This window comes from Squalius cephalus (genome assembly GCF_949319135.1).
Source record: "Squalius cephalus genome assembly, chromosome: 5".
Lineage (NCBI taxonomy): Eukaryota > Metazoa > Chordata > Actinopteri > Cypriniformes > Leuciscidae > Squalius > Squalius cephalus.
The window spans coordinates 16,739,813-16,763,400 of NC_137126.1; the positions used below are offsets into that span (position 1 = coordinate 16,739,813).

General features: G+C 39.0%; 1 protein-coding gene across 1 annotated transcript; it reads right to left on the bottom strand.

Annotated features, from left to right (window-relative positions):
* Window positions 1-43: 43 nt before the first annotated feature.
* Window positions 44-21,892, bottom strand: tecta (tectorin alpha). The gene is made up of 25 exons (XM_079870536.1): window positions 21,828-21,892; window positions 21,354-21,493; window positions 20,873-21,160; window positions 20,588-20,725; window positions 20,240-20,405; window positions 19,817-20,049; window positions 18,593-18,772; window positions 17,852-18,422; window positions 15,699-16,312; window positions 14,959-15,529; window positions 14,220-14,869; window positions 13,349-13,453; window positions 12,681-13,221; window positions 11,709-11,908; window positions 9,136-9,516; window positions 8,180-8,466; window positions 7,779-8,059; window positions 7,155-7,265; window positions 6,714-6,916; window positions 5,524-5,687; window positions 4,921-5,169; window positions 4,614-4,776; window positions 4,247-4,331; window positions 3,683-3,802; window positions 44-1,295 (listed from the first exon to the last, which is right to left on the bottom strand). The coding sequence occupies exons 1-25, from the start codon at window positions 21,889-21,891 to the stop codon at window positions 1,192-1,194; spliced, it is 6,609 nt and encodes a 2,202-aa protein (XP_079726662.1). The 5' UTR covers window position 21,892; the 3' UTR covers window positions 44-1,191.
* Between the last annotated feature and the right edge of the window lie 1,696 nt (window positions 21,893-23,588).

Sequence of the window (23,588 nt, forward strand, 5' to 3'; positions counted from 1 at the left end):
CAGAAGCCATGACTAATGCACTATGAATAGAAACAGAATCAATGTGAATTGCTCACTTTATTCTCAAATAAATCATATCGGATTAAAACAAACAAACAGCCCATAGAATAAGAAAACATTGTTACAGTAAGTATGGACATCAAGGGTTTGGTCACTTGACTGCATACAGTAAGTGACTACAGCTGACTACATAAGTTGCCATGGTGTTATGGCTGTCCCAAACCTACAGGAAATGCAGTATAGTTCAGCTGTGGTGTCATGTGTGAAGTGATTAGAAACAATCCTTGAACCTTTCTTTAATATCATCATCATCATCATCATCATCAAGTCAAGTATGGGTGATATTGCCAGACTAAATTGCAAATGGAATTGATGACTGATGGAGTTAAAAATTCACTTTATGTCAGTGATTCATACAGTACATTGAGTATTTATTGTACAGGACAAAAGTGTTCACATCCATCAAACATGGCCTACTATATACAGCTTAAATAAATGATGCTTTAAAAGTTGGCTACTCAAGAACATTTGTATTTTGGTACCGAACGCCATTCACTCATTTATCCAAAGGAATACAAAGCAACACAAATATTGATTGGCATTTTGATCTCAGCATTACTTTAATATGGCAAAAAGGGGTTTAAATACCAAACAAAATGGCATATTGAGAATTAGAGCAGGAGAGGATATGCATTTCATCAAATCAACTAAATAAAAACAAACAAACAACATAACGTGTTGAGAATTATCATCCATTCTTGCAACATGTGCTCTCACTCTTCAGTGATTCTCATCATCTAATAAGTAATACTTGCTAATCTGTCATTAGTGGCTGTGAAATATTCAGTAGCTGTCTCTCTATCACTACGTTTCAAAGTGACAGTTTCCTTTTTTTGGTTTCTGGGGTTAGATGTTGTGCCAAAGAAAAGAGTTGGATTCTTTCAGGGTCTGAAGGGTGTCATGTATTTATGTTGGACCGAGGCACGTTGTTTTATGTCTGAGATATCCAGCTGGTGAAGGATCACTTGGTTGTATTTGATCACAGTTTTCACTTCGATGAAGGGAACTGCTCAGAGGTGGTCTTCACCGCAGGGTTGCTGATGCATCACATGCATATCCCCTCACTGGCTGTTTTGCTTCTCCCTTTTGTCTGTATACACCTCTCTCTCCCTTGGCATTGCTTGGTGGATGTTAAGAGAAGAAAATTGAGGTGTGTGTTTGCAGTAAGATGTTAATGCTTACAACAGCAGCTGCCAGAAGAAGCAGGGGTTGACGGTCAGTACTCATACTGGTGACTGTTAAGACAGAAAGAGAGATGAGAGGTTCATAAGAACGGAGGGTCATAGTCAAGTCATGAAGAATGCACAAGACTTACTTTGGTTTAGAGTTACAGTACAGAGAAGCTGAACTGAGCCAAAATAGTGATGTCTAAGGTTGATGCTGCTGACATTTAATATGCAGAGGATCTATTTGTGTGAGTGTAGTGTACAAAAGTGTGGACAAACAGCAGTTTAATGACGAACCTCTGGTGAAGGAAAATGTTCCTAAATTAAATATACAAAATTTAGTTATGGTTCTTGAATTTGATTGGATAAGCTTAGTGGTGGTGCTTTTCAGTGACTTCACTACAGGTAAATGACTCATTCAATCAGCCGATTTGTTCAAACACACTGATTCGTTCCGGGACAAAATAAATGAATGTCTTTATGTGAGAGTCATTGAATGACTCATCAACTGATTCCGATTTAGTAAAATTAAGTACTGTATGTTGTTCAGACACACAACATTCAATACGAAAAATGTCTGTCTGTGTCCGGCAGAACTACAAAGCACATCCCTAAAAGTTACATCGTCTACTACTATAAGTTAAAACCACCCCCTATAGACCTTATTCTATTTTTTTCCTACTATGGAAGTCAATGGGGTACATCAACTGTTTGGTTACCGACATTCTTCAAAATATCTTCTTTTGTGTTCAGCAGAAGAAATTCATACAGGTTTGAAACTTGATGGTGAGTAAATGATGACAGAATTTTCATTTTGAAGTGAACTAATCCTTTAATTTTTGAGCGTGTTCAATAGATTGTACTGTTGTTTAACAACAATCAGATTTTTCAGCTGATGAAATGTCTTTTTGAAAATAAAAACTTTCAGAAGACAAAAATGTCAAACAACAAAAAAGTAGTAAAAAGTCATGAGTTGTAAAAATGTACAGTGTGCCATTTTAAAGACTGTACATTTATCCCTAACAGCCTTGTTTTCATCTGCATTAAATTCAATATGGCATATATTCCATCCTACAGTGCACCTCAATAACCAGTGTATAACCGATGTACACTGAACAGCTAGCTACTAGAGAAAATCCATGCACTGTGATCGTTGTGCTATCGTTTTAGATCATTTTAGATTTATGTACAGGTAAGGTTTGTTCTGGTTGTGAAAAGATTTTGGGTAGAGGTATGTCAATCAAGATTGCGTTTTATGCTGCGCTCATTGGTTCATTAAATGTATTATGTAACTTGCTCAGACAATTTTTGACTATTACTAATACTACTCTCGTGTTGGATCTGGGTGGCCTGTTACTTTACAGAGATTATTATCAGGCTACTCCGATGAAAATGTCCTTTGCAAAGTAACGTGTTTGGTATGGTACTTTCCAGATATGCTACAGCGAACGCCTATAAACGCCTTTTCGTTGCACTTGTTTGGGACCTGTTAATTTCTTTTTTTGCTTATGGGCGAAATTATGCAGTTGCTAACAAGTGGGTTGCCTACAGAGGTTGCCTGGGACATTAAAAGTATTCACACCTAACAGTAAAACCCATCTACTCGCTAGTCCACTTTCATAGCCTTGTTGTGTTCATAATCACGGTCTTGCAAACTATTCTAACTCAGACTTTCAGGGAAAAAAAAAAAAAAAAGTTTTTAAATAAAGACTGGGCAAGTCTGAAGTTTAATGGTGGTGACATTGAAGTCCTGCAACCGTAGTGTAGTTTGTTTATAGCCTATGTTTAGCTGCTTTTCTACTCTGGTAATCTGAGTTCTCGCGAGAGCACAAGTTGAATTTGCTCAGCGAGTTACTCTGGTGTCGAGTAATGATGCTCATTAAATATGCCCCTCGATCTGAGCTGCACCAATCACATCGGGTTATCTGATATAGGCGGGCCAGAGGTGAGCTAAACAGGATAACAACAGCGCTGTGACGTCGAAGTCATTAGTAAACATTGCAAGATGGCTATGGATGAATACCAGTTGTTTGAAACAGCTTTGGCCGCTACAATGAACGAGTTAGACTTGGCTTTTTATCTAAAACAGGAACAGAAGACGCCGCTCGAATCGTTCCTTTGCAAGAAGGACGTTTTTGCTGTTTTGCCGACCGGATACGGTAAGAGTATAATCTACCAGTTAGCTCCGCTGGTAGCTAAGCGTATGGGGTTTATTGTTGTGATTGGTCGTAGTGTTATCCAGTTGTGTGCAGTGAGATTTTCAAATGCATGCTTGGTGCCGCCCCTTGAGCTGGGCGATTTTCATTAGTCGACGCCAGACCATTAATCTTTTAGATTTAGGTCTGGATTTCCAGGCTACTGCTTTTCTGCGATAATCCAAAACCCACTGGACAACATCCACTAATTATTTTTTCTTTTTAAAACAGTACATGTAAATGTGTGTGTTCCCATTTCACCTCGGCAGCTCTTCCCATCTCTTTGCAGCATTCCTGTCACACAGCTGCACACAGCGCCTGTTACTTGACTAGTGCAGATCTGCTCACAACCACCATTATTCTCTTCACACCAGTCTGAATCTGAAACACATACACATGTTAGGTTTTCATGTTTTATGGGGACAATTCACAGACATTTTTAAACTGTACAAACTGTATATTATATCCCCAAACCTTAAACCTACCCATCACAGAAAACTTTTAGCATTTTTAACTTTTCAAAAAACATCACTTAGTATGATTTCTAAGCTGTTTTCTTCCTGGGGAACAATAAATGTCCCCACAAGGACTCAAAGACAAGGATTTTGGATATTGCCATCAATGTGGGGACATTTTGCCCCCAAAACATAGGGTATACCTGAACCACACGCACACGTTTATAGCTGTAATCACCTTGCTAAAACTCACATACACACTCAAATATACACCCATCTTATTTTGCCTTCACTATTGCTGTCTTAAATTACACACATATTCCTCATACACACTCAGGATTCATGCACAACTTTGAAATATACTCCATACCTCTTCTTCTGATTGGTCCCACTGACAGGATCTGTTCTTTATGCTGACTGTAATCTGTATAACTTCGTTTGTTATGAGGGCAATTCTGTAAAAGCAAGAAAGTTATTATAAAAAAAAAGAAGTAGTTCTCAAAGAGATGAACAAGATGTAAAACATCACTAAATCTACTCTACATCATGTTTGCATTTGTCAGTTCAAGCTGTTGTTCACATCATGTACCAACCCCCTTTACCATTGTCTCTATTGTTATAAATGGCAAGACAACTGAAAATGCACTAAAAATGTGTTTGTTTGTTTGTTTGTTTGTTTGTTTGTATGTATGTGTGTGTGTGTGTGTGTGTGTGTGTGTGTGTGTATAAGATCTCACCACTTTGCAGGTGTTGGTCTCTGAGTCACACAGAGACACGTCACAGTGCAAATGCACCTCATCATAATCACCAATAAACTTAAAGACGGTGACGTGGAAGCGGCAGGTGAGGGACACGCCATTCTCAGCCATGCCTATAGTGTTATCCTTGATGTTAGGGCACCTGGAATTAAAGTTACAGTATTTGATGTGAGGGCTGTAAATTCATTGGTATGTTTTTGTTAAATATTATGTTAAATATGTATTGACCTATGCTCAGTGCTAAGCATAGTTTGTGTATGATTATTTTCATAAGCTATTTCCTTACCCTCTCTCTATGATAATGTAACGAAGGCGATCACTGCTGTAACGAGATGGTGTAGCCCAGCACATGTTAACAATGAGAATAAGCTGTTTATCATCTGCTCCTTCCACAAACACCCCCACAAACAGAACATCCCTGGTGCTCAGCACCACCTCTCCCTCACGGTACGGATGTCGGTACGAGGCGTTCTTATACAGGGCCATTTTTGTGATGAAGTTGCCCTCTTGGGTCGGCAGTGTGAGGTTTATTACACTGTGAACAGCAGAAAAAAAGGGGGAGAGTTATTATCTTTATCATTTGTCCCATCTCTGGAGCATCCAACTGTACAATGTTAAAGTGCATGTAATATGATATTATGCTTTTTACTATATTTGTTATTAATTATAGTAAATGTGTTGTAAAATGTGATGTACCTGGCTAAAGAGATAAAAATAGCCTACCATGATAATGTCATATAAACCAAGGTGCAGTATGATTACTATATGCAAACTTTCTGTTATTTACAGTATTTGGTTCTCTGAGGTACTTCAAAGAATGCACAGTGGTATTATACAAGGTAATACAGTGGTAGTTTTTGTGAGGGGTGCATGTTGTCTGACAGCTGACCTGAGCATTGGCTTCAGTACTGTCTCCAGAGAGATCTTGATGTCCAGTTCATAGGCACAAGAAAACTCCACATTGATCGTCTTATCACGTGTTACTACATTCCCTGTGTTGTTTACACTCTCGATCCACACAGTGTTCTTGTACATAATGTGTGTTCCATTTGACTGGACTCACAAACACACACACACACACACACACACACACACACACACACTGTTATGGTGAATTTCATTAGCTTTCCACAGAAAATAACATATTCAGCCATGCAGACAGTATATATTTAGCCAGCATTCAATGAAAGCAAAACCATAATGAAAAGAATATGAGTTTATCTTCTGGAATTCTGAACACACACACACACAAAAAAAAAAATAGCGAGAATGAGCAAAACATATTTGTAAAGAAATTTCATGGTTTATTTTGTACCAACCTGAATAATTTAGGAGCTATTTATCAAAGCATAAGTCTAACTTTAACTCATTAAGATTTGAATTACATGGATGGTTTAATAAATACAAATATATTTTGTGAGTGTTGATCTCCAAAAAAAGTATACTTTTAGAGCTCTAAGGCTGTATCAAAACCAAAACCTAACTTGCCTTCTCGTAAAGCACTTTCAACATTACTCAGACTTAAATTGTTTTTGAGACGCACTTCATACTGTAAGCAATCTCTCGCGCACAACACAAATAGCATTATAAATTATAATATTATTATTCTCAAATAAGCATAAAAACATGCAGCACATTGTTAAATAATGCACTGCAATCACATGGAACTATTTCCAATTATACTTTTCAGCACTGAAAAAATAGATTAATTTCCACCATATTGGATGGAAACTAATCATTGAACTCATCGCATATAGGATAGCATATAGGATCTACATGAAATTATCTCAATTGTAAAAAAAGCTTTTTTGCACAGCCTATAACTACCTTGCTTAAATATATATTTAACTAAAGCTGGTTTGCTGGTCTAAGCTATTGCTCAAAAAAAAATTTTTTTATACAAATTTGATCCAAACTTAAACTTCTTTGCTTGTATTCACATGTATGGAAATGGATGTGAAAGGAACAGTACATTTTCTTTACCAGGACCAGTACTTTCCATTCTCTCACAAGAGGAACAACTGAGACTGCCTAAACTGAGACTGCTCTTGAACAGTTGTTAATGAGAGATTTGTTCACCTGTACAATAGAGCCACAATGTCCCTTGGTATTGTTGATATGGAAGGAGATGAAATCCTCTCCCTCGATACCAGCGCAGTGCTGGTCGTTAATTCGTACATCCTCCCTCTCAAAGCCCAACTGGAACAGACGGCACTTAGAGATAGAGACCTCCATCTGAGCATGTTTACAGGTCACCTCTGCCTGGATAATGTCATCCTCACCTACATCACAAGAACCAGATGTTCTGTATTGTCTTTTAAATGTTTCCTCAATATTTCATACCAATTCATAATGTGATCTTTTAAATTTAACAGTTAGCCCACTGCTATAACATAAAAGGTAACTTGTGCAGGATGGTTTATGTGCCTGGGTTTAATACATAGGGTTTAAGTGTGAATAATAATAATTTACAAATGGATTTTTATTTATTTCTTCTACAGTATGATTTGTTTTACTCACTAATTTCAGTGCTAGGTAGCTCAGGGCAGCCACACAGATCTCCTCCATTCTCCTGCTCACATGTGTTGTTAGAGCAGATCTCTCCTGCACAGGGGTCATAGATCCATTCTGCTAAAGACAGGTCCAGTTACAAAGTTAGCACACAGAAACACACACACACACACACACACACACACACACACACACACACACACACACACACACACACACACACACACACAAAGTTCATTAACAAGGTATCATTATATTCATCTGCTAATTCATAAAGTTTTTTTCTGATAGTCTTGTAAGCATCAAACAAACAAACAAAAAATATTGTCTATTGCTTGTTACACTATTGTTGTAAAATTTCCAGCTATAAGTGCAAATTAAAAATCAAATTAGGGTTTTGTTGTGTGTTTGTGTGTGTGTGAATGTTCAATGAAAAATATACATTTCCTTTTCAGATCCAAATAAAATTCTAAAAATGACAATTCCGGTGAATTCCGGTTGATTGGGACACTTTTTCCAAGTCATCTCAATGGCAAAAAATGTCCCATTCACCCTGAATTCACCCTAAAGCCTGGCTTCCTTTCACTTCCTACACTTCTCCTTCTTATCCTGTAGGTGGCAGCGTCCCCTTACAGCAGTTTTCCAGTGCGATCCATTTGGTGGTAAGTGTGCCGAAAGAGCGGCATGCCTCAGCGTAGGCTGCCATAGAGCCGCACACCTGGGCCTTGCGGTGGTTGTAGCAGCCGTCCATGTAGCAGGACTGGTAGAAGGGGTGAGGGTCCAGCAGGCCGTGGCAGGGCTGGAAGAAACCTTTCAAATCTGTGAGTTTCAGACAGTTGTCCTCCCCCTGGAGCTCTGACACTGCTGTATTATCACAGGATTGAGCCAGGGCCACATACTGTGTCTCATCGCAACTATAGGCAACAGTCAAGCAATAAAGGATAGAAAATGAGTGGCAATGAAAAGAGGACAAGATGAAATTTATTAATAATTAGAGGTAAATAAATATAACAGCACAACTTTTTCTTGCTAACCTGTTCTGCATGCCATTGGTTTTCCAGCTCTGAGCGAGCTCCAGTGAGCTGATGGCAGGTTTTCCACGAGAGGTGATATAATCATCATTAGGGTCCCCGTTAAAGTTCCCACACAGTCCACACACCTTGTTCTGCAGCCGTGGGCCCATCATGATGCTGAGGGTGTTGAATCGGTTATAACGCACCTGGATGTCCTGAGGAGTGTCAATTACTAGGAATCCTTCTGATGTGGATACTCGTGTCATTAGACCAGTGACAAAAGGTACGGACACGGGCGTACCATTTACCTGAGTTAAAAGAGAAAAACAGTCAGCATTTAGCTTGGAATCATCTAATGTCTTAACCATTATATCATAATTTCATTGTCAACCTATAAAAAAAGGCAATCTCACAACTCATCCTCTAAAGCACAGTTTACTACCCGTAGAGTGCAGTTACAACCCTGATCAAACTCAACTGCCTTTCCACCTTATTTTGTGACATGGAAGTAAACTTTTTTTAGTGAATGTGCAAGACTTCTGATTCATTAGCGACTATACAGTAGGTAAATCACAAGAAGAATAACAAAGAATAATTTGCAGTTAACTGTAAAACAATTTGTGCTACAGTGTTTATATTTATGACAATACATAAAATATTATAGTAAGAAATACCAGTTTGCATTATCAAGCAGCATAACAAGCTGTTTTTTTACAGTTAAAATAACTGGAAGCGGATAACACCAGAAGCCATACACATTCAATTTAAAATGGCTGCGCCAGCTCTTATGTTAAAAATAAGATGGATAACGTTTTAGTAATCCTAAAGACCTTGATTAGCTTGTTCAGGTGTGTTTTATTAGGGTTGGAGCTCTGTTCTAAAGTATCATTTTAAAATACCTGTTTCTCCTAGGAAATAGTAGACCACTTTACCTGAGTGATTTCCTGTCCCCTACTGTACATTTTTTGTGTTCCTACCTTGACCGTGTTTCCCGAGATGAGAATGTTCTCCTCGTTGATGTAGAGGTAAGCATGGGAGATGGTGGTTAGGTTGGGTGTACTCCACTTGTCAAAATTGGCAATGAGCTGAAAAGATAACTCGGGCAGCTTGTGACAGATAGTTGAAAGAACAAAGGAGCATGAGGCAGGTAAACGAAGAGAGGCACCATCGAAAGTACGGAAGACGCCACCCCCTGATGCCACACAGAGCTGGTTACGTCGGGCAAAGCATCCTCGCACACCATGACGTAGAACGCATTCCTCCTCTGATTTACATCGCCTTGGGTCACACTGAATCAGATTCCGTCCAATACACTGACAGCGTTTAGTGCAGTCACTGTTCCAGAACAACTGCTTAGGCTGAGAGACAGAGTAAATAGATCAAAAACAAGTAACACATTAATTGGTTTTGTATCCAACAATAAGCAAAAGAGCAATGCTAGGTTTTTTCTTTTGTACATTACTGAAAACATGTGAGTAGAGGCTACCCATACAAAAGTTGACACCACAGTGCTTGGATATAGTGTCTGGTTGCTAAGGTATACTAAATTCAGTGTCTTAAATTCACTGTTATACGAAGTATGATCAATTAATATTAAAATTCCAAATTATTATTTATTTCTTGATATAAGAAAAGATGATAAAAGAATAAAAAACGATTCACCATCTTTTTTTAGCTTGAACGTGAAAAAATGGCAATGTAACGACAAAATATTTTCACAAAAACAGGTTTTATGTCTTATGTAAATTTGCTTCTCAGATAAAATGATTGGATACAGTAACTGATTAAGAATATATATATATATACTGTATATATATATATATATATATATATATATATATATATATATATATATATATATATATATAATATTAGAGCTGTCAATGTTAACCCGTTGCATGCGATTAATAACAAATCCATAACACCTTAAAATAATTTAACGCAAAGGAATAACTGAAGTTGCGTCAATAATGTAATTTATGGCACGCAGTTAAATTATCTTAGAAATCGGGAGTTTATCACACTGAGCATATACAATAGCTCAAGCACCTGTAACCCTGGTAGACGAAAATTTCTGTTCTAACAATTTAACCCGATTTTGCTTTTCTTTTTGCGATCAGATCATCTTAAAGTGATAATTTACCCAAAAAAAGAATATTACCCCATGATTTACTCACCCTCAAGCCATCCTAGGTGTATATGACTTTCTTCTTTCAGACGAATACAATCGGAGTTATATTAAAAAATGGGTAACACTTTACAATAACTGCATGCTATTAATCATTAGTTAAGCATTAGTAAACAGTTCATTCATAATTTATAAAGCATTAATAGACATTAATAAGCAGTTTATAAAAACAGCTATAAATTATTTATTCTTGATTCATAAGCATATCTATAATGTGTTTAATAATTGTATTTTCAAACTTTATTAATGATTATTTATCATATCTAAATGAAGTATTGCATTATTTACAAAACAGTTATTTAGGAGTTGTCAGTGGTTCATAAGATCACATAGAAAGTGTAAGTAAATGATAAAAAAACTATTTAAATGTACATTTGTGCCGTCTGCTGGAAGCTAGTTATTTTAGTTTATAAGTTTTAAATATGGATATTTTTCTTACAAAAACCCATCGCTTTGGTTCAGAAGGCCTTTATTAACCCCCGGAACCGTATGGATTACTTTTATGATGGATGGATGCATTTTTTTACTTCAAAATCAGGACTGCCACTCACTACCACTATAAAGCTATTTTTTAATATAACTCTGATTGTGTTTGACTAAAAGAAGATAGTCATAAACACCTAGGATGGCTTGAGGGTGAGTAAATCATGGGATCATTTTTATTTTTGGGTGAACTATCCCTTTAAGACCTAAACTCCGGAAAAGTTTTCAGTTCAATCATCCAGTAAGCAAATTCATTTAATCAGTCAAAAGTAGTGATAATGTAAAGAAAACCAGGCTGATTACATCAGAGATGGCAGAGAGAATAGTCACTCACATAGCGTTTTCAGTGAATTATTCATTCCAGTGTGTGTGTTTCGCTTTAGAACACCAGCTCTGTGATTCTGTGATTGTTTCTGAAGAGTGCAAGCCCTCACACATTGCACTGTGTGAAATATAGACTGAACGGAACGTCAAAACACCCTACTGTTGTATGGACAGATCATACACAAACTACGTTTTTTATCTGGATAAAGTAAACCAGCAGGTTTCTTTTCATGGATGCTTTGGTGTGCATAAATGTGTGAATTTTATGAACTGCTTATACATGTATCACTTGGTTATTTGGTGTCCTTTTTTGGAAAGACACCAACAATTACCTTGAAAAAAGCTAGCAGAAAATACAGTTTTGTGAGAATCACCCTTCAATCTGATGGTTTACTTTGTTCGACATAATGAACGTGTTAAACAAGATCTTGTAATGTGGCAATACTTTTAAGAGATGTTTATCCTTCATGTCTGACATTGATTTGTTCTGCACAGTTATCATACAGCTTCATGCTGTGTATTGGCTTTGTCCAATTTTGTGACATGCTGTCTCACCTCATAGTATTTACCATCCGTGTAGCATCCACAGTTCTGACTGAGGATACAGCTCTTGCCGTTAAGCACATAGCCCTGGTCACACTGGCACCCTTCAACACAGTACTGGTTACAGTCTCTCTGTCCACGTGCTGGGGCACATTGCGGCTGGCACACCATCACACAGCTGGAATAGTGGCTGTTCACAGGGCACGACAGCACTGGGCACACACACAGAGGGGGCAAAACAAGAGGAGTTCATTGGACGGGTGAGTTTCTCGAGAAGTAAAGGGGAGGATGTATTGTATTTCTCTGTAAAAGGCTTATATGAATGTGTGGCATTCACGGGGCCTTGATTGTGATAAAATGTCCTCTAGTTTCTATGTTGGCAAAACAGAACATATGTAAAGTAAGCCATGGTTTGTGGTTAGACAGCAGAACGCCAGGCATTAAGTGGTTACTGAATAGCATTTTCATGTTAGCTCTAGAAGTGCAAACAATATGTGCATCTAAATGCATAAAAATGACTTAATAGTTTAATAGCAGCCTAATAAATGTTACTAAAATTCTAAATCTTTACATTTTCTAAGGAAATATGCATGGTGCTTTCCCATAATGTGGTATGTTATTGCTAAGACATTCTGAGTGATTTTCTGAATGTTTTTATACAGTTGCTAGGGCATTTTGGCTGGTTATGTGGATGCGTACTGGTCCAAGTCAAAGAGCCCACCCCCATGTCTCTATGGTATTCTAGTCTCTAGAAATGGCTCTAGTCCTTCCTTTAATTTAAGTCTGTTTTTTAAATCATTCATCAAGTGAAAGTCTGACCATTTAGAAAAGTAACAGCACACCTCTTCTTAATGAGCCACAAGATTTACTGTAGAACATACCCCTAACCTCAAAAATTAGCTATAATAATCGTGATGCTTGCCTTAGCAATTGAATTGAATGCATAACAAGATTGTAACAAGAACTACAAGACATATTTCTTACCACAGGGTGTGGAACTTCTCCAGTCAGTGACAGATACTCCTTGTGTCTGACAGGTACTGGCATAAATCTGTAGCCAATTACAGATGGTCTCTCTCGCACCTTGATCCAAACATGTATCCTGCAGACAGCTCTGATAGAAGTAGGCTGGTGCCACTTTGCTGTGACAGCGTGCAAACACACCTCCACGGTCTATAATAAGTCCACATAATCTCACCGCCTCAGGTTCGACATAAACATACAACCCTTCAGCAAGATGAAAACGGTTTCCTGGGCTACCGTTATCCATGTCAGTGTTACCAACAGCATCCGTTACTTGAGCGGGGACCTCAGCAGCCAGGTCCCTCTCAACCAATCCACAGCGGGGACAAGAATCCCCGCAACCCACTTGGCAGAAGGTGTCACGGTCTGCCCATGCCATGCCCCATTCACTGACACTTAGAGTGGGACCAGAAATGGGCATTCCTTGGCAGAGCCCACAGGTGGCATTAAAGAGACTGCGAGGAAGAGTGAGGAGCAGTAGAGTATTCCAGTCAAAAGCCACCTGTAGAGATATTATTAACCAGCTTACACATTGGATAATGTAAATGTAGAGGTTTTGCATTTTTTTCTGTCTATGTGTTTTACAAGTAAAAAGAGGTTTGCGATATTTATTTTGGTTTGTACTCCACCTTCAGTCCAAAGTCTGTCTCCACAAGTAACTGCAGACCAAGGGTGTAGATGTTAACTTTCCCTGGACCGAGTTTTATAGGCAGATACATGCGCTCTTTATTCACCTAAAAGTGAAAAAAAACAAAAACAAAACAAAAATCACACTTTTTTATTAATAGTCATCAAATCCTTTTGGTACATGATTCATCGTTTTCTGTATCATCTCTTAGCTGTTATCCATCTCTTGTTCATCTTCTATCTATACTTAACATAGTTCAAAAGCCAGTTTCTCGATGATTCACTCTGTCTCTCATTCTAACTTGGTTTTCTTCTCCCCTCAATCTTTATTTGATCTAAAGTTCCTCAGATCTTTCGGTGGTGTTGGGAACTCATTCCAGACGTGTTGTGAACTCATTCCAGACGTCACTCAGTTATCAGTTTCCGTCTGTATCTGCTCCAGTATGCTAACAGATGCTGACTGAAATGTTATACCCCTCACCTGAAAAAAATTACTCCCGGTTTAGCTCTTCGGTTCATTAAAATAACTTTGTGTCATAAAAATGAGGAGTTTGACCTTCAAAAGGTTGTGTTCTAGAATTACAGACAAATTCTTGTGATTATGAAATGTCTGCCACTCAAGCAAATGGCCAAAAAGTGTATCAGTAGCTGTCTGTTCTAGTGCAGGTGAATTCTGTACTGATCCAAATCAGCTTTGGATCACATCTATACACATTGTGAAACAAATACGAACATGCTATCTGTGTTACTCAAATTCATACAAGTTTTACACAAATTACTATTCTTGGACATGGCCCTGTTTAAAACAAAGAGGACAAAATCATAAGATACACATTATTGATAATCTCAACATATTTTCCAGGACAATCTTACCATGACTGTGTGTTTGAAGCTTCGGGACACCTCAATTTCATATCCATAAACCTCCAAAACAAATCCCCGCACCCATATAGCTTGACTTGTGTCTCTCTCTTCATTCCGAACCGAAAACTGGAACATGGGCAGTCCTCCCAGAACTGTCTCTGCACTGTCTAGTCCACCAAACCCATCCTCGTCCCCTTCTCCACACTCAGTAGTGGCCAGACGAAGAGTACAGCTGCTCTGGAGGTCAAATGGTACACCTCCAAATGGCAAAAAGTGGCCATATCCAGCAACAACACACATGGCCTCAGTCCTTGGCTGGCAGAAAAATAGGCCTTCATTCTCCTGGCAGTACTCCTCTGGGTGACAGGGTGAGAAGGTGCAGTAGACACTGTTGTCTGTGCCATTACAGTAGCAGCGCTCCTGGCACTCCCAGTCAGTCCAGAATGTCTCATTGGTGGCCAGCTGGCGACCCAGGTAGAAGCAGCCGCAGTCACTACGTGCCACACAGATGCCATCACGGAGGGCAAAGCCCTCTTCACACTGGCAGCCCTCGGAGCAGGTTAGAGGGCACGGCTCCTCTGGATCATCCAGGTTAGAGCAAGTGAGAGGGCATGCAGATGTACACTCATCGAAATGACTGTTTTCTGGACAGGGTAGAGCTAATGAAAGAAAGAAAGGGAAGGAAATCATGTAACTAGGATAAAATGTGTTGGAAATGGTAAAAGAGAGAAACAATTAACACTCTTACGGCAGTTGGTAGCACTCCTCCAGGCTCCCAGGTTGATCTGAGCATCCTGGCAAGCTGAAGCATATGCCTGGAGGGAGTTACACAGGGCAGAACGGTTTCCCTCCCGTACACACATGTTGTAGAGGCAGTTCCTGAAGAAAGGAGAGGGATTAACAGCCGTGTGGCAAGCCAGGAATGAGCTGTTTACCAGGTCATTGATGTTTCCACACAGCCATGGGCTCTGGTACAGCCTTAAATCTGTACACATACGATACAAGTCCTCACAATCGCCATTGCATGTCAGATCATCTGCAATGGCTCTCCAGCCTTCAATAAACTGGTCGGCTGTATCGGCCTGCCTTCCACTAGGAAGCCGGAGGTCGTCAATTGGATCTCCATTGAAGAAACCACAGAGACCACAGGTGGTGTTGTAAAAGAGAGTAGAAAGAGTGATGTTTATCAGGCCTTGACGTGAATATCGGGAGCGGACTAAACCACTCCACTCAATCACTGTGATATTACCAGAGGACCGGTATATCATGAGAGGCTCCACTGGATGAACATAAGGAAGAATCACTGGTTCACCATTGACCTAGGCAGAGAGAGGTATGACAACATCAGCATGTCATACAATCCGATAACTTGGTCTCAGCAATATGTAAGAATATATTGAGGAGCAATCAAATCTACTGTTTAAATAATGATATTGCTATAGTTTTATAGTTTTTTGCAGATTAGAAACTATGCAAGACACCACAAACCTTGATCAAGTCGAAATCCGAACCACCTATCTGTGCTTCCAAATGTCCCACCCTAACGACCACTGGCCTTAGCCATGTTGGGCCCTTATTCACCAACTTCCTGCCAATCTTCACTTCCACTGATGTAACATTTGCAGGCAAGCGTCCCAAAGTCTTCACCAGGTAGAATGAGCTCTCATCAGGGAATGGCATTGTGGACCCATCAAACGTGGCCAGTATTTGAGACTGGGATAGCAAACAGACTGCTTCGCGACGAGGGTAACACCCCAACAGCCCGACTTCTGCTGCACACACCTCGCCTTCCCCACAAGAGTCATTGAAGCATGTCACTTCACCTGCCGGGCCACACACACAACGCTGGGTGCATTCTTCACCCACCTCGCCCCCTTCCCCTGCCCAGAAGGTCTCATTTAGGGCATAGTACAGGCCATCACGTTCACATCCACACTCAGACCGGCGGACACAGCGGCTACCACTCAGCACATAGCCCTGGTCACACTGACAGCCCTCAGTGCATGGATGGGTACAGTAGAGGTAAGACGTCAGGTCGGAGCAGGAGGCAGGACATGCACTCGTGCAGACTTGGTAGTGGCTGTTCTCAGGGCATGTCAACACTAAGAGCCAATAGCAAATGGAAAAATGCAAGGTCAGTGGAAAAAAGAGCATAGAAAGGACATATTCATGATAGAAAGTGAGAAAAGGATTAGTTCACTTCAGAATTAAAATTTCCTGATAATTTTCTCAACCCCACGTCATCCAAACTATTCGTGTCTTTCTTTCTTCAGTCGAAAAGAAATTAAGGTTTTTGAGGAAAACATTCCAGGATTTTTCTCCATATAGTGGACTTCAACAGTTATCAATGGGTTTGCAAATTGCAGATTCAATGCAGCTTCAAAGGGCTCTACAAGATCCCAGCCGAGGAATAAGGGTCTTATCTAGCGTAACGATCTGTAATTTTCGAAAAAAAACAAACAAACATTTATATACTTTTTAACCACAAATGCTCGTCTTGCATTAGCTGTGATGCGCCACACATTATGTAATCACGTTAAAAGGTCACGTTAAAAGGTAGGCGGAAGTATCGACCTAGTGTTTACAAAGCGAACGAGCAAAGACTAAGTCAAAAGCCCTTTACAAAAAAAAAAAAAGAAAACAATGATGTCAGACGATTTTGAAGTTGGAGGAGAAAATGAGATGGAGTTTTTCGCCCAACCTTACATTTTCCGCCTACGTCAGGTTACTGCCTGAACTTTCCAACATGATTGCGTAATGCGTGAAGTCGTGGACGTGCAAGACGAGCATTTGTGGTTAACAAGTACATATACAGTGCTATGCATAAGTTTAGACACCCATGCTAAAGTTGACTAAAAAGAGGAATAAAAAATCATCTTTTGGAAATTGAACTTAATGCCTTAATTTAAAAAATTAGGAAAAATCCAACCTTTAAGGACACCAATTTACTTTGTGAATGAATAATGTATCATAAATAAATAAATGTTCTTCCTTAAAATACAGGGTGCATAAGTCTGGACACCCTTATGTTAAATTCCCATAGAGGCAGGCAGATTTTTATTTTTAAAGGCCAGTTACTTCATGGATCCAGGATATTATGCATCCTGATAAAGTTCCCTTGGCCACAAAGAAAATTGGTGTCCTTAAAGGTTGGATTTTTCCTAATTTTTTTAATTAAGGCATTAAGTTCAATTTCCAAAAGATGATTTTTTATTCCTCTTTTTAGTCAACTTTAGCATGGGTGTCTAAACTTATGCATAGCACTGTATATATATATATTTTTTTTTTGTTTTTTTTTTTAAAATGACAGATCGTTCCGCTAGATAAGACCCTTATTCCTCGGCTGTGATCGTGTAGAGCCCTTTGAAGCTGCATTGAAACATAAATTTTGACCTTCAACCTGTTGAAAACCATTGAAGTCCACTATATGGAGAAAAATCCTGGAATGTTTTCCTCAAAAATCTTAATTTCTTTTCGACTGAAGAAAGAAAGACATGAATATCTTGGATGACGAGGGGGTGAGTTAATTATCAAGAATATTTTAATTCTGAAGTAAACTAATCCTTTAAATTATGTATACTTAATTTAATCTCTCTAAAAGATGTTGAATTAACCTTAAGATCACACCTGGTCTCACTCACCACAGAACGAGCGTGATCTCCAGGGTCGTATAGTGACTCCCAGGGCCTGGCATGCAAGTGCATATGCCTGTATTGCCTGGCAAAGGGTGGTGATGTTATCACGATTGCTGCACATATCATAAACACAGCTGTACACAAATGCTGTAGGGTCTACCACAGCCCTACAGTCTCTGAATGGCCCGTCAGTTTTATTGATCAGCCCGCAGTAGTCTGAGCGAAAATAGAATGCTTCAGCTGCTGGTTCACACAAGCTACAGTTCTGGGCACAGCCATCCGTACAACGAAAATCTGTGTCCTCGGCTCGCCAGCTACCACCTAGTTCCACTACGCTCTCTGCCAGCGAGCCATCTGGCAACACGGGGTCGTCGGCGGGGTCATCGTTGTAGTTACCACATAGACCGCAAGTGTTGTTGAAATAAGAGCTGGGGAGGGAGATGGAGGCGTAGTGCAATCCGTCATAGGTCACCAAGAGACCAAAGTCTGTTTCCAAAGCGACAGCAACACCAGATTGGTATACCTTGACTGCGCCTAGTTGAAGTTGAACAGGGAGAGTCTTTATCAGGCCATCCACCTGTAACAACAGAAACACAAAGTGAAAGACATTGAGAAAGGTTATATCGCCTGTGTCCTGCAAGAACAATTTAATCTACGAAGCTGTTATTCATTCTGATTGTACAGTTGGTCAATTTAGTAGGAGGAGTAGCTTCAAATTTAAAGGACTGAAACATGAAGAGAGCCAACCTGCACAGTTCCCAGAGTCCCTTTGGGTAGTGTGACACGGTGGTTGTACACCTCTACTGTCACGTCCCTTAGCCAGGACACAGTGGTCACACCACGGTTTTCATTCTTGGCCTCCACACTGAAGAAGGGCAAACCAGGCATTTCCCAGCATGGACGAGCCAACAGATATGAGCAAGTACCCTGGATAAGAGATCAAGGGGATCACACAGTTTCATCCTACAGTTCTTTACAAAGCAAAAACAAAACAAAACAGCAAAGCAGCATTATATTCAGCTTTGTGATATGATAATCTTAAAACAGCTTTTGCTTTCAGCATAACCTTCTGATAACAGATATTTGATAAAATCAATCAGTGAAATATGATTTGTATTATTTTTAATTTGTTTCTAGGTTCAGAACATTTTATACTTTACTATTTCCAGAAGCATTGTGCACATTTAATGGGCCCCGTGCACTTTTGTATACTGATAAATAAGTTGCATGGTTATTGTGTCTAGTTGTGGTCAGTCCAGTCGAGCCGCCAGTATTGTTGTCATGGGGGGTCTGGTCCAGCCATTAAGGTCAATGTTTTTGGAGTATTTATTGAAGTTATTGAAATATCAAAGCTGTACTTTCCATGGATTGAAAATGCATGGTGTTTTGGCAAGCTCAATTGCAATTTTGTTCATTTAAAAAAAAAAAGAATTAGTTCAGGATTTGAACTTGGGTCCTATTGGGTGATAAAAAAGTAAGTATATATCATTGGACTATCACATCTTTTATCACACTTTTTTTAGTGAATGACTAAGTTTGTAAAAATGTGTTTTTAGGCCAATAGTGCTCCCTTAAATGGATGGTTCACCCAAAAAAGGAAAAATCTGTCATCATTTACTCACCCTCAAGTTGTTCCAAACCTGTATGAATTTATTTCTTCTGTTGAACACAAAAGAAGATATTTGAAAGAATATGGGTAACCAAACAGTTCGATGGGCCCTTATAACTTCTATAGTATGAAAAAAAAGTACTATGGAAGTAAATGGGGCCCATCAAATGTTCGGACATTCTTCAAAATATCTTCTTTTTTATTCAGCAGAAAAAAGACATTCATACAGGTTTGTAACAACTTGAGGGTGAGTAAATCACGACAGAATTTTAGTTTTTGGGTGAACTATCCCTTTAAAAAAGGTAGATAACTATTACTGACCATTTTTATAGAAATGGGATCATTTTAACTCTATACTGCACCTGGAAGTGATACAGAAATCCATCGAAAGTGTGGTAGTGGGGGTCTCCAAACACCACACAGGTGCTAGTGCGGGTAGGCTGGCAGTAATAAGCCCCCTCCACTTGTTCACAGGTCTCTAGCTGACCACATGGAGTTTCCTGGCAGATGACCTCATTATCCAGATCAAGACACCTACATCGTTGAGTGCATTGGTCTGATAGCCAGAAAATCTCTCCACGCCGGTAAAACCGCCCTGAAAAAAGAGGAAGAGAAAGATTGGGTATGGTGTGATAGATAATATGTTGAAATAAAAGTGTACATACAAAATAACCAAAGAGCACACAAATGATATAAGATATCTTATGAGTAAAATATGAATTAAATGTAGCAAATACCACAAAATATAACTCTCTCTAACTACAACTATATGCATTTTGTTATACCAGTGTAGCTGCAGCCATTTGCTGGGTCTATCTGCTCGGCATCAATGCGGAAGAACCACCGTCCTGGCACGTTGACATTAGTGGTCTGTTCAATGTTGACCACTTCGTTCGAGCGTGATCCAGGAAGGTTGAAGAAATGGCTGACATCTCCACCATTGAAACCTGCCTAGAGAAAGCAAACATAGCAGAGAATGAGGAAAATCATGTGATCAAAGATATTATGTTGTGAGTTTGCAGAGGGTGAAAACATTTCCCAGGGAATTACCTGATGCAAAGAACCAGAAGAATGTAATGAAATAGTCCATAATATACAGCAAGCTCTGTAACAGCTGTGATTTTCAAGATTACCTGTGCTGTGGTTCCTCCCAAGCCTGTAAGAGGGTCTCCTCCACTAGCCGTGCCTGTGCTCCAGCTGATCTCTCCATAGTTAAACATAGCAAAATAAGCTTGGCCATCTGAGATTAAAACTGCCTGAAATGTATTTACCTGAAAAGAAAAAATAATGATTACTCTCTTTTGTTGTTCATGTGGTGATCAAACAGTACATACTGCTCAGTAGCTCAGTGTTTTTTTTTTTAAATTGGTCACGCAAATAAAACAGTGACAAACTGAATATATCTCTTTTTGCCTCACCGGTGTTGTCTGGCTGCCTCCGTAGAAGGTGACTTGATTCCAAGTAGCAATAAAGACCCAGGTGGCAGTGAACGATACCATATTCTTGAAATACTTTCTGACATCCTGATTAGCCCTCTCCAGGATCTCTGGGTCTGTGCTCTCACGGTAGTACACATCTCCACGGATACCATTGTGCACGTCAGCCCATAAAGGGGCAATGAAGGAACGACTGTCACTGAGGGGGAAAGCCTCTGGAGTGAATTGACTCACCTGAATGCTGAAGGAGATCACTCCATTGTTGTTGACCTGTTGGGGAATAGAAGATAGTGTGCTATTACACTGATCTCTTCACATACAGGTAGATGGATGAATAGATCACTAAGAACACCAAGAATATTTACACAAATCTCCCAATTCACCCCTGAATTGAACACCTATGTTGTTGCAATGAGATTTTTGGTGATTTATCTCAGTTATAGTTCATATTTTGGAGACTTACATAAAGCGACCTATAGGGCATATTGAAGAATATGAATGGAATTAGTAGTGGAATCTCTGGAGAGCTGCCATCATCCATCTTAGGGGTTTCTAAATCCCTGTGAGCTGGTCCAAAGGGGTAGAGGGTATCCTGAGAAAATGCTATGCAGAGAAAAAAGTATATGTTGAGAATGAAATGAAAAGAAGCATTGATCAACTGGCCATGTTAGGGTGACTGGATTGAAAATAATGGATTTAAACTACATAAATTCAGTGATGTGTCTTTTTGTACAGGCGATGTAGAGAAGTAATTTACAAAGACTTGGAAAAGGTTTGGGTTCTTGAGTTCTTTTTTAATCACATCTTTACTTAATTAATTAACTCTTTATTCAGTGCCTTGCCTCTTTTTATCTATCAATCACTGTTACATCTAAAGAGGGGCTGTGGAGGCAAGCAGGAGAGGGTTGGTATGCAGTTGTGAGAGGACATCACTTACCTCCTCTGGGAGCAAGGGTGCTGAAAAGCTGGAGCAGAGAGACTAAAGTGCCTGTTCTGACCATCCTAAACACCTGAGAAATATATAGAATCAGAAAGAGCTTTATTGCCAAGTGTGCTTGCATTCACAAGAAGATTTTCTTGTTAATGAAGCCTCTAGAGCACACATATAAATACAAAAAGACACATATTAATAAAATTACAGAAAAAAGATATGAAAAACGTGAATTCAAATATTCATCACAAAATATCGGAAATACTTTATTGGCACCAGCCTTCCAAACATCAGTTATTTTAAGATGAAAATATTATGACCATTTTCATAAAGAAATATTAGTATGAAAATAAGCCTATTTTAAGAAATTAACAACTAGGCCAAGTTGCATTTGTTTCCAATCTGCCCTGGTTTAAAGAGCAGTCTCCCAGGTCTCCCATGGGGGTATTCTCCCCCTTTCTCCCTCTCCATGGTGGGCCTGTTCGCCCTGAGTTGAAAAGGTTCTATTATGTGATGAGGAACAATGTGTTAGGATCACATTCTCCAGAACTATCGTGTGAGTGGGCTATGGTGATGCAGTTCCAGGCCTCCACAGTGCCAGTAAGCCCGCGGCTGGGAGAACCTGCCTTGCTCCTATCCATCGTCTGAAGGGTCTATTACAAAGTGTTTATGTTCTATGACTTGTTGGCATCAGAGAGAGGACTGTGAACAGTGAGGCTAATGGGTTTAATTTAACAGGCTTGAGTTGCCAGGGTCTTTACGGCAACCCTGAGGGGCAGAAGTTTGGGTTTCACTCCCTTTAGATTCACCCAGCCTTAGTGTGCCAAAATAAAAGGACATCTTCTCAAATCCGGAACGGAAATGATAATGACCTAAAATGATTCTGATGGTAAAACGGTCAACTGGAACTACTTTGTCACTCTGGACTTGATTTAGGTAGACCTATATTTTGAATAGGAGCACCAAATTCTTTTAGAAAGGGCAATGACAAAACAGTGAGCAATAGTAAGTAAAACTGATTCATCCAAAATTATATCCCATTATACTATTTCAGTCTTAAGGGTGTTTCCACAGAAAACTTGCCACTTGCCTCAAAATAAACCTAAACCTATACTAATGTAAACACAAAAGCAAAATACTGCTAAAGTTCTAGTGTCTGATTAAATAATTAGTATATAACGTATACGTAGAGTGTATGATATGAAAATATATGTTACATAAATTGTTTGTATCAGGCATGGCAATGCAATTGTTTTTTTCTCCTATAGTTAATTTTGTACGTATGTTCAAGTTTTTTTTACAGTATGACAAAACCAGAATGATGTTGTCAGATTAATGTGAATAAATTAAAGCTTACAATGTCCTTATAGCTCCATTAAGACATGGCATCTAATATAAGTCTAATTAAATTTGTCATATTTCACACAATGTTAGAATCTTAATGATTACCTGCAGACATACCTTTGCCTCAGTAAGAAAATTATCCAGAGGAAGAAAATGTAATTTACCATCCTACAGTAAAGATAGTTTAATTCACTTTGTATTTTATAATTTATTAAAAAAGCAGTCATAAAATAAATGAATGAAATAAAAAATAATAATAATAAAGAAGAAACACAATTTAAAAATGACTTTTTCATTAACAAAATCAGCAATAATTTATCAAATAAAGCATTTCAAAACTTCCATGGAAACAACCTAAAATTTTGTTTCAAGCTGCTTGCGTTAGGAATGAATACTCAAGTCACAGTCTTACAAAAAAGGAAG

Coding starts and splice junctions, on each gene's coding strand:
- tecta (XM_079870536.1), bottom strand. CDS start 21,891: ATGGTCAGAACAGGCACTTTAGTCTCTCTGCTCCAGCTTTTCAGCACC. Junction 21,161..21,353: donor TGCCCTATAGGTCGCTTTAT/GTAAGTCTCCAA, acceptor ATTCCCCAACAG/GTCAACAACAATGGAGTGAT. Junction 3,803..4,246: donor GGGACCAATCAGAAGAAGAG/GTATGGAGTATA, acceptor TATGTGTTTCAG/ATTCAGACTGGTGTGAAGAG.